This window comes from Aptenodytes forsteri, unplaced genomic scaffold (assembly GCF_000699145.1).
Source record: "Aptenodytes forsteri isolate BGI_AS27 unplaced genomic scaffold, ASM69914v1 Scaffold55, whole genome shotgun sequence".
Classification (NCBI taxonomy): Eukaryota; Metazoa; Chordata; class Aves; order Sphenisciformes; family Spheniscidae; genus Aptenodytes; species Aptenodytes forsteri.
In genome coordinates, this window is record NW_008796063.1 from 7,301,435 (window position 1) to 7,313,003 (window position 11,569).

Consider the following 11,569-nt stretch of genomic DNA (forward strand, 5'->3'; position numbering starts at 1 on the left):
TGTATTTAGGCATGAACAGTCACCACAATGACTTCTTTTGAATCTTTTATCTGAATTTCACTGGTTTGGTAACTGGTCAGCATGACCGTTGCAACCAGCAAGCAAGCAGCACAACGATAGATGAAAAGGCATCAGTGAAACTCGCTGTACTCCGCACAAAGCCAGATATGTTTGAGGCAATGGCATGGCTTTTAGTTACAGAACTACTTGACAGGATCTCTTTTCTGAATAAAACATGGAAGCCAAGACTGAAAGCAAAAGCCCATCACCTCTGTCAGTTCCACTAGGCTTTGGTCAAGAACATCATTCCTGATGGGACAATCTCGATCGCGTACTAAAGAAGAAATTCACACCCTACGTGTTTAAGAGTTAACTTGTTACTATTGACTCAGCAAAACAGAGGTAAAAGGCCAACCTAGGTGCAAAGTGAAAACAACAGGAGCATGCAGCAGAGGCCAGAGGAGCAATGCAAATACAGCAACGGCAGCAGAAATGCACAAACAATTAATTTACAAACTTTAACTTTATTTGAAAGTTCAACAATTAGGAGAAAATACATTGCAATTGTTTTAGCTTTTAAAAGATCCCAAAATAAATTACGTAAAAGACTTGCACAGTTCTAAATATTAAAAAGATCATAAAAATTAATGGTGCTCTCATACGCCAGGATTAATCCTTTTCCCTTTTGACTATATTAAAAGTTGCCTGTGCAGGGATTACTGTTATAGCCATGCAGAAAACAATACAGTTCTCAAGTCTTGATGCCTCAGTAAAGCTTTACAGGCATAGGCACTTAAGGGCAAAAAGAGATCAAGAGCGATAACACCCCATGGAAGTCAGATCCCTACATTCACACACAATCTCTTAACTAAACACTACTGTAAATTGCAAAAGGTTTTAAGTAGGCAACATTATCCCGTATCAGCAGAATGGAAACTGTGCTGTAAGATTATGTAGGTTACAGTGGAGTTTAATTTTAATTTCAAGACCTTGACGCCCCCACAAGGTTACCGGTGCTTTCTGCAGAAGACGTATTTTTCAGAAACTGAATATGTTTGTATTGGGCCACACCGATTTTTACTGTCCTCAGCTCCCTGTTAAGGAAAAACGCCATTTATTAAAAAATTAACTTTTTCTTCCTTCATTGTTCCACACTTCTTCCTAGATTTACAGGTGCTGGCATTCAGATAGATAACCACAGAATGAAACCTACTGTCAGTTACTACTCCTTTCAACACATTCCATTACCGTATATAACGAAGCAACATTAAAGGCTACTAATACCATGGAGATTTCTCTTTCTACTGTACCACACCAAACTTTTGATGTGCGGTGAGCATATAGTTACCTTCCAAACTAAGATATGAGTTAAGTATCAGATTTTTGATGGCTATGAGATAGCAGACTCAAATTTAGGAAGCTCTAGACACATTTTCATTCATCCCAGAAAACATTTGCTCCTTTTCACCCTGATTTCTCGTCTGTGCCTTTGGGCCATACCAAGATACTATCTCCCCTTTATCCCAGAACTTGTCTATTGACAGCACTACTGCTAGTCATATGCTCAGTTAAAATGCAAGCCTTTCTGCTCTGTATCTACTTCCTAATACTTTCATATCGGTTATTACAGCACAGTGAAGTAAAAGAATGTCATCTTCGTTATATTTGCTGTCCAAGTATTTCCATATAGGATAACAGCTAGGTAGGTATTTGATATCAGTCTGGGTCCTGACACACTACATACTCCCCCCTTAATGTGTCAGGAGTCCTCAGCTCTAGTTATTCCTTTGGAGGTATCCATGAGAGAGTCACAGTTACAGACCTGAAATATTATACATAAGCAGCTCAGTATAGCTCTGCTTCTATTTAGCAAAATAACTCTTTTTCATAACACGACTTCCAGAAAAAGAGGGAAACGGGTCTCAGCTTCCGCCAAGAGTATTATATCCCTTTTATTCTTTCATATATTTTTTTTATCCTCTCTGCAGATGACAGTCATGTGACCAAAGTACCAGCAGGAAAAATTTACCCAACAGGAGTGTAAATGACATTCTTCAGACTGCTTTGGGTATGGAGAGCTCCCAAAACTGCCTTTGGAAATAGCACAGGCAGCATTTGCACTGATGGGATTAAATGAAATCAGCTGCATTGTGCTGCAGCCATCCAGTTTCCTCTTTGGCTGCAAGTACTGGCATGAACTATGATAACGACTTCCAAAAAGAGGGAAACGGGTCTCAGCTTCCGCCAAGAGTATTATATCCCTTTTATTCTTTCATATATTTTTTATCCTCTCTGCAGATGACAGTCATGTGACCAAAGTACCAGCAGGAAAAATTTACCCAACAGGAGTGTAAATGACATTCTTCAGACTGCTTTGGGTATGGAGAGCTCCCAAAACTGCCTTTGGAAATAGCACAGGCAGCATTTGCACTGATGGGATTAAATGAAATCAGCTGCATTGTGCTGCAGCCATCCAGTTTCCTCTTTGGCTGCAAGTACTGGCATGAATGTGACCAAAGTACCAGCAGGAAAAATTTACCCAACAGGAGTGTAAATGACATTCTTCAGACTGCTTTGGGTATGGAGAGCTCCCAAAACTGCCTTTGGAAATAGCACAGGCAGCATTTGCACTGATGGGATTAAATGAAATCAGCTGCATTGTGCTGCAGCCATCCAGTTTCCTCTTTGGCTGCAAGTACTGGCATGAACTATGATAAGCCTCAGATAGTGCTTCACTGAAATCAAAGAACTGAGACAGCTCTGACTTATTAGTATTCCGTGAAACAGTGCTGACTGATTTTTAATTTAAAAAAAGAAGAGGGAAAGGTGATAAGAATCTTATATTTAAAAATGTGCTTTCTGTTTACAGGAGTCTTTATTACTCCTTGATGACAAAGAGACCATTATGGTCTCCACAAAAACTTCACTGTGTGTTTGTAAAATTAAATTCTCCTTCCAGTAAATATCACATAATTCACCTAGTTCATCTTAAAAAAACCCCCACACATTGTAATGCCTATGAAGGATGTTGGCATGATAGTAGGAACTATAAGGTCCTCCTTCCAGTGAAGAAGGGGTACAGTCTGCGTAGAAGATCTGGAAAGACTCCTCTGACCATATTCTCCACAGCCCATTATGTCTTTGGTCCTTCCATGGACAACGATACTGTCAAATAGTGTTATTTCTGGATGCAGTCTTAATTTCTATTATAATCCAACCTATCACTTCTGTTCCTAAACCAAACAGCATGGGTTAGGTTTTGTATATTACACTGATCCCAATCCATATCCCTCAGAACAGAGCAGACTGCTGGAAAGCATGGGCACTGTCAGCCTCGTAGCTTTACCTGATGACAGAACATGGCTGTATATTGTGATCCCTCTCCCAGCCTCTGCGCACTCGCAGCGTGTGTGAATATATATATATGTAATTTATATAACGTGTACACATGCAAAGGCAGTACTGAGAGGAGAGATCAACAACAGCAAAGCAACGTTAGACTTAAAACCCCTTAGTGCTCAGTGTATGAGCAATCTAGTTAGATGAAAGTTTCAGTCAGTCAAGTGATGCAAGCTAAAACAGGACATAAAGCAACATAACTCCTACGTCAAATGTTTTCACATATTAGAGGTGACCCTGCATAATCCACTCTCATTTGTGATATGTAAGCAGAAGCAGCAGTCACAAGGGCATCCTTCACAGAACACTCCTGCTATTACGCACCTTCTCTGACAAATAAAAAAAATTGATTATGTGATCGGACATTTCAAATATGAAATCGTTCTATACATATCATAGCAAGCACACTTGGAAAAGGCAATAAATAAGAAAACCCTGCTGATACAGTAGGCCTAGAATATCCCTATGACAAAGAAATGGCTTTCTGAAAGCCTTTACGAGGTCTGCACAGACTGTAAATGTTCAGTATAAAAATAAACAAAAAGATATTAACATATGACATGGTAAAATTTTTAAATAGAGAGGACCTGGTAACAAATATAAGCTGTTCCCCTTCACGTACACAGATTGAAACCTGGAGCCATGTCATTAATCACTTTCCGATTAAACAAATTATTTTAGTCAACCTGAAACAAAACTTTGTTTGACATGAAATAGCTTAAGGCTTTATTGCTTTAATTTAAATTTGGCAACTGAATTTATAATTCTCATTGTGAGACAAAATATTGAACTGTTTTGTTTTAGTTTTTAAATCCAAACTCTCTCTGTGTACCAGGAGGATGAGGGTAACAGTCAGTGGCTTTTAGCCATAAAGTCTGCAGAGATGACATATCAAACAATTACTCATTTATGGCTGAAATAACGACAACGATCATTAAAAAGGGGCCGATATTCCCCCTTTTTTCATCTTTGATATGCTTTATCTTGGTAGAAATAGTTTTGCAAATTGAATAATTCAAGATCACCAGAGCCTGTTACCAAAACTTAAAAGTGGGTGTAGTTTTTCTTCATCTGCAACGACGGAGAGACAATGACAATATCATCTGAATCATCTGAGTGAGCTTCATCCACAGACAGAGGGAGAGGAGGCTGTGGTTGCTTCTCAGAGGACCTGGCTGAAATAATTACAAAGGAAACAAGGTCATCAATAAACACCACTGACAAAAACAAGCCCTTGTGGGAAGTGTAATACTCTCTGAGCCATTAAGTTTCCAGAATTACCTATTCTGGAATATGAATAACTCAGAGTTATGAATAACTCTGATCTATCTTTTTCTGCATATAACTATTCCTGTTCCTCTTTCATTAAAGAGCATGCATGGCAAGCGTTAAGTTGACATACTGACCACACATGATTTGTCTTACTGTCTTTAAATCTTAGCAAGTGGTTACACACCACAATGTAAAGCAATTCGATGCTGAAGCCATCTTAGGTCATAAAAATAAATATTTATTAGATGACCAGAAAAGAAAAAATTGACCCAAGCAAGCTTAAGCTAAGCAGAAAGGTCATAATGAGAACTTCAGTCAGATATAGATAGAGAAAAGGGAAATCAGTGAGGAAAAAAAGGAAGGAAGCTCTCAGTGACTGTCTTTCGTCCTTACGTCTGTAAAATACCAAAAATATTATTCACATGCTGTACTACTTTACTTAATGACAGTAAAAATGGTGACCACACCATGGGGCTTTTTTTGGCTTTTTTTTTTTCTTTTGCTTTCTTGCTGTTTTTCTGGATGCATGGTTCTATGCATCTCATCAATTCCAACATTTGAAGACATGTTCAGGGCATAAACAGATAGAACCCTAATGATTCCAGTAAATACAGGAAAATCAGAGGGATAAAATGGATACATACAAGGCCCCTAAGATCTGATGAGCAGAACCAGCAGCTTTGTATCCCCTCTGCAAGAGATCTATGAACTAAATGATGACAGCTATTAATACCTTCTCGCACAATATCCTCCCCTCAGCTATTAATACCTCCTAGAACAATATTCTCCCCTCAGCTCCACTTATTTTTCAGTTTCAAATATCAATTCTCTGAAGCAACTGTCTCCCAGAGAAGAGAACAAATCAAGACGACCTGTGGTGGAAAGAGGAAATAGACAAGTAAGAAGCCATACACTGAGATTTTGACACCAAAATGGAAGGGAAAACGGAGGGCACACAGAGAATATTACTTGGGGAGAAGAACAGATGTGCCATGGGACTCATAGTGAAATAAAAGGTTCCTGACATAGAAAAAAAACCTCCCGGTATGGAAGAGAAGGCATACACAGCGATGTGGAATAAAGCAAGGGGACCGCAACCAGCCCAGAAATAGAAAGAGAGTGACAGACAGAGAGCCTGTGAATGGAAAGGAGGAATGCGGGGAGGCCATTACATTGACCTCAACCTACAGAAGCAAAGAAACAGGACTTCCTAGTTAAGTGAAATTCTTCTCTGCATCAGTCAATGAATAATGTAAGAGTTTTTCAGGAAGATTTATAAGCCAGTAATTCTGGTGATAAGGATGAGCAAAGAGAACTTCCAGAAGCAGGCATGGTAACTACAAGATGCAACTCCAACAATAAACAGATATTATATATGAAATAGCTTAATATTTTCCAAATCACTCTTGATTATATCCTGCTCTTGATGTCTGAGATTTTCTTGTCCTCATCTTCAGTTTAGTATACTTCAGAGTGACAACTTTATCTTTGTGCTTGTGAAGGGGTAAGCACTGCTTAGAGCTAAGGGTTGTATGTAAATTGATTATGATTTCAAAAAAGCCTCAAATTAAGTTAACAGTTCTATCCAGAGTGGCTAGTGATATGCAGGGAGAAATGCTGCCCTTATTCAAGATTGGTGTGCATGTACAGAACATGTTCTTCCTTTCTGCCACTCCCCTGACAGAAAGAAACAAAACGCTAAGTTTCAGACTGAATTGTTATCTGTTCCATTTCATGGGAAGCAGCAAAAATGTCTTTACAAATCTTCAAGTACTGTCCACATTGTGAAGACAAGCAAAGCAGCACTGAACGCTATACCCCTTTTGCTATTTTTTTTGGTTTTCCTTTTTTTTTTTTCTTTTTTAGAAAACAGACACATCTAACCTGATGCAAACAATGAATTAAAAGTCTGCAGTGCTAGATCAGGATTATATAAATTTATTCTAGCAGACATATAAGGTTCTTTAAAACACATTTTCATCTTTCCCATTCCTCTCAAAATAATGCTGAAAGGCTAGTGAAATTAAATGACTTACTGCAATATATACTTTCACTGAAAGTTTAAGATCATTGCAAGATCTAAAGGTCACAAAATGCAAGTTTGGACTTGGGACAAATGAAGCAAGAGCTTGTTCAACAGCTGCATGATTTAAAGCTAAAGGAATTTGATTGCTTTAAATCACTCAGCTGTTAAACAAGCTCCTTGTCTCATGTACTTTCCAAGCTGCAGGATGACCAGTGAAATACATTACATCAAAAACCAGTTTTGCTAGTGTATTTTTGCATCGGTCATGAGCTAGGAACGACAGATGTTGGACTTCTAGTTAACTTGAAGCTGTTTAAGCTACATGAATTCAAATGGCAAAAAAACCTGCTATAACCAAACAGATTGCCGAGGGGTCACATTTCTTCATAGAGGTGGCATTTGCACCAGGGTGCTCTGCTTCCTTTAAGTAGGTTTCTCCCGATTTGTCTTTTGGGAGAGTTTGGTTAAACCCTCCAATGCACCAAGAGCTAATGCTTCAGAGCTACTTAGTGCAGGACAGTCTTTTTCTGGCAGTTGTGCAGTTACAGAAGCACATATCCACTATGCCTCTTCACAAGCTACCTAGATACATTCTATCCTCACCCCAGATTTTGAAAACGTCTCCCATATTTGTAAGATCAGCAGCAAATATAACCTGCTTTGCTCCCAGTCTCTCCTTTATCGATATTCACCAGAAAAGGACTGCAAGGAAGAAAGTTTGAATGCTTATGGTCTCCTCTCTACCCCTTCCAATATAAATTCTTCCAGAACTTCTTCGCTCACCACTTTGTCATCATAATCTGCAATAAAAGTTAGCTTTGGAGACTTCATAGCTAGGCAGTGACTGTGCTCTGTTAGTATTCATACTATTGCATTTACCAGACTAGCTTCATCTTACATCCTTCTTTGGGTCTTAGAAGCACTCCTTCAGAAGCACAAAGCACTTTTTTTTTTTTTTAAGTGGTTCTTTCTCTTTGGGTAGAATTTCACAACTGATTTACTCTGGGTTTAGACTGAGCATACCAATAATGACTACTGCAGTAGACCCCAGGCAAAACAGTATGCTGCAGCATTTTTTTTTTCTAGATACTGTCGCTAGACATAACTAAAATCACTCAAAACTGTAACATCTTCAGAAGCAAGTACTACCTACTCCTTCACAAAGTAGAATACGCTCCTGAATATGGAATACAGTAAAGTTTCTTAAACACATTTTCCTTCTCTGAAGAATAACTTCTGTATTCACAACCCTTGCAAATCCGGCTTATTCCCCATCTCATATCTTAGAGAAACAGCCTCAGCTGCTTCCAGTATGCTCTGTTTCTGAGCAAGTCTGCAGAGACTGTGTCAGCTTTTCACTGACAAAAAACAAATCAATGTTTCTCAGGTCACCCTCAAAGTTGCTCTTTTCTCCTCCAGCTGATCCATAAAAGCCTAAAATAACCCACTCTGGATAGAACTAACCTTTTTCAGTTTGTTTTTAACTCCTTTGAAGCTGCATGTCTAAGGCTGGCTTATCCGCATCATTGTTTTGCCTTTCCTACTCAGTACTAACATCCTCTTAAAAGCCTCTTTGGCTTTAACTCCTCTTCTCACAAGCAGCAGTGAAGAATTCAAGAAGGAAACCAAACAGCATAAGAGCCATAAAAAAAGACAGACATTTTCCCAGCTTGTATTATAGTAGTGCTAGTTGGCAAGGTTATCCAGGACTTCATTTTTCCCCTTACTGCAGCAACTGAAGATGCTGAAAAAACATGACTAAATACACATGGCTGACTAGGATGGTTCTTTTTACTAGATGTCTGTCCCCTTCAGAAACTAAGTCAGGACGGTGAAAACGCTCTCGGCTTGTCTATGGCTTTGGGCCCAAAACACAGTGGAAAGTACCACACTACAGCTACAGGGCTGGGGAGATTGAAAAGGAAGTAGAGAGGCAATACAGGGGAACACCATGTTCCTTGAATAATTACTACTCACACCAGAGAGAGACCTTCCAAACCACAGTTGTGAGAGATCTGCAAAGCACTGTGGGAAAGCTGGTACTGATACTGTCAAAGCTTTTATTTTTTATTTAAGGGACTGCACTTGCCAGTATAAGCAACACGTCATCAAATTAAAAGAAGACACACACAGAGTACAAGTATGTATTTGCACGTGTGTGCATGCGCAGATGTTCTCTATAAAATTGTGTGTGCACTCACACAAAACTGACATACTTTTGAACACAGAGGGAAATGAGATTACCAGGAAGAGATGACATGAAGATTGAAGGAGGTCTCTGGAGTGCTGCTGAGACTGGTTTCTTCTCTGTAATGTAAACTGCAGAATCTGCTTTCTCACTTGGTGCACCGGACACAGAGGGCCTGCAAAAAGACATAACTGCACAGCGTGAGGCACACAACAGGAATTGCAGTCTGTCTTCAGAGGGTATGCAGAAAAGTGTCTTGTGTTGCTAGCTTCCAAGAGGTAAAAGCTTATCACCTGCAGAAGTGAACTCAGACACTAAAGTGAGGTGACAACTATGTAACTCCTTGTAACCGTGGCAGCCAATATTAAAGACTTTTGGAGCAGTAAACCCTGGAGAGAAAGGAAGTATATTTCAAGACAGAGTCACGATAAACCTAAGCAGTAAGCAAATCACCGTGTTCTTCCTGAGCTAAGTCACTAGACTGTATGCAAGATAGTGTTCTAGCTCTTCCCTGTTCTTCCTCCACATAACCCTTAACTTTTACATGTTAGGGCTTCAGATTCACTTATATTAGGCGAGTGTACTAGCAATCAGTTTGACAGCAACTGTAATGTTCCCCCCCCCAAAGAGTAATTATTTTACTTTACTTTTCCTCATCGCTATGAAAGAGAACATGCATCAGGACATGGGAAGACTACTGCTGCGACGAGAAACCCTTTTAGTTGCATACCCTTTCCTCACGAGCAAGCTCTCCCTTGTCTTTGTTGGAACTATGGCCTTGTTCTCCTTCTCTGCCAAGGAACCCACACCAAAATTCTATAAATTATGACCCCTTTCCTGTAATAAAAACAATTTTGCTACTGCATGTTGCAGAAGTATCTCTTTCTCACTTACCTCTCCTCAAGCAGTACTGTACGTGCTAAGTGAGCCCTGAAAATGGACTGGATGAATGTCACAATCTCATCTTTTTCCTCACAATCAGAAGACAAGCTCAAGGAGTTTGACACAGGAGACATACAGGAGATCTGCAAAGCAATCAGATTAAAGAAAACTGACCTTTTGCAGATTGCACAGAAGCTTGACAGAAGCTTTCACAATTTTACTCCTGATTGTGAAAATGGTAGTAGAGCAAATATTCCCATCTTTCGGTCTACTGTCTTTAAGGTTCTATAAGACTAAATCAGCAGGAAATGCAAATCTGATCACCATACAAGCTTTGAAGCATCTGTATTCAATTAAGGAAAGAGCAGACACCTGCAAGGAAAGTTCATTTATTTTCCAGGAAGGAAACCTTTCGAAGTCGAAGGAGGTAAGGCAACCTTCATGATGCATGTATCTTCTGCTTGTATGAAGCAAAAGGATTCAGTCCTACTACATTGGGCCAGTTTACTGAAATAAAAGCGCATGTGAAGTGCAACTAGATGGACAACCTGGATGGACAATTACAAATTAACTTTAGCCTGCTAAAGGTCCGAAGGATGTTCATATAAGTTGGCAAATGATTTACAGAAACTAAATGTTTAATTGGTAAGGAATTTTTTTCATATTCAGAACTGAGCAATCTGGAGCGAATTTGATGTGACAGAGGACACTGCAAGTCTTTGGCTGAGCATGCCACATGCAAGACTCCTTTACTTTTCAATCCAATCAAAGATGCTTTCCAAATTCTTATTTCTGAACTTCAGTGACAAAGGTTTGTCTATTACTACAGTGATTCAGTAGTGAACACTTGAGAGCAAGTACAGTTTTCAATAGCACTCCGAATTAAAGTTAAAGGGTAGAGTTAAACTGGAGTTAAAGGGTACGTCATTAGCTGATGGGAGAACCAGAAAAAAAGAGGAGACCTAGTTACAGTCCATAATGCAGAGAAGTTATAGCTTTATTTCTAAGAAAAACTGTGAAATAAAGAAAATGGAAAGGGAGGCTAGGGAATGAGCACGATATCTTTCTGGAATTACAGTGGTGCTGCCAACTAGTGCATTAAAACATCACTGGGTGATTCAGAGAATTAAGTCTGGAAGTACAGTACTTTACACTGTAAACTAAACATAATGGGATACCTGGATACCCATTTGCCCCAATAATTACCTTGTTGTGAGATTTTGCATCATGCATCCCATTATTCAGTAACAGTTTCTGTCGAGCTAAATGTCCTCTGAAAGCTGCCTGAAGCATAACAACTGCCTAGCATGGAAAGAAATAAGTAGATATTAGCTCCTTTGAAAGATGGCAGCTATAAATTAAACCAAGAGTCCAGAGGGAAGAGGCACATGGGGAAAATAACTTTTCCCTGTGCAACGGAAACTCTTTGATGTCTTGACATTTTCTTATGTTTAAGGGATACACACACGTCCCCATTACTTCACAGGTACTCTGCTGCAATCCAAAGAATCCCCAGCCTGTGACAACCCATAAACACACACCTCCATGGTTTAAATTCAACCTGGGAGGTGTTCATGATTGATCTTATCAAATGCAGTTAAGTTCTAGCTGCCAACACTAGCCTATATTTCACAAATAGAGCAACATGCTCCCATATCCATATTAGATTCTGGCTGTCCAGCAGGCTCCGTGATGCTCTGGTACAATCAGAAATCAAGCCAAGTCTGGCAGACCATTGTGGTGATTACGCTGAATCATAGAATCATTTAGGTTGGAAAAGACCTTTAAGATCATTGAGTCCA

The 11,569-nt window shown here is 39.4% G+C and overlaps 1 protein-coding gene across 5 annotated transcripts in view; it reads right to left on the reverse strand.

Moving 5' to 3' along the window:
- Positions 1–513: 513 nt before the first annotated feature.
- IQCE (IQ motif containing E) overlaps positions 514–11,569 on the reverse strand; it is a 29,346-nt gene continuing 18,290 nt past the window's right edge. For 2 of the 5 annotated variants that reach the window (XM_019473989.1, XM_019473992.1), the window contains 4 exons: positions 10,974–11,069; positions 9,780–9,910; positions 8,942–9,060; positions 2,508–4,574 (listed from right to left, as the gene is read on the reverse strand). In XM_019473989.1, the coding sequence (XP_019329534.1) occupies positions 4,444–4,574; positions 8,942–9,060; positions 9,780–9,910; positions 10,974–11,069 (477 nt within the window). In that variant the 3' untranslated portion in view covers positions 2,508–4,443. Of the gene's footprint in view, positions 1,095–2,507; positions 4,575–8,941; positions 9,077–9,178; positions 9,275–9,779; positions 9,911–10,973; positions 11,070–11,569 lie in introns of those variants that run through there. The other 3 variants (XM_019473990.1, XR_002086291.1, XM_019473991.1) reach the window with 3 other exon arrangements.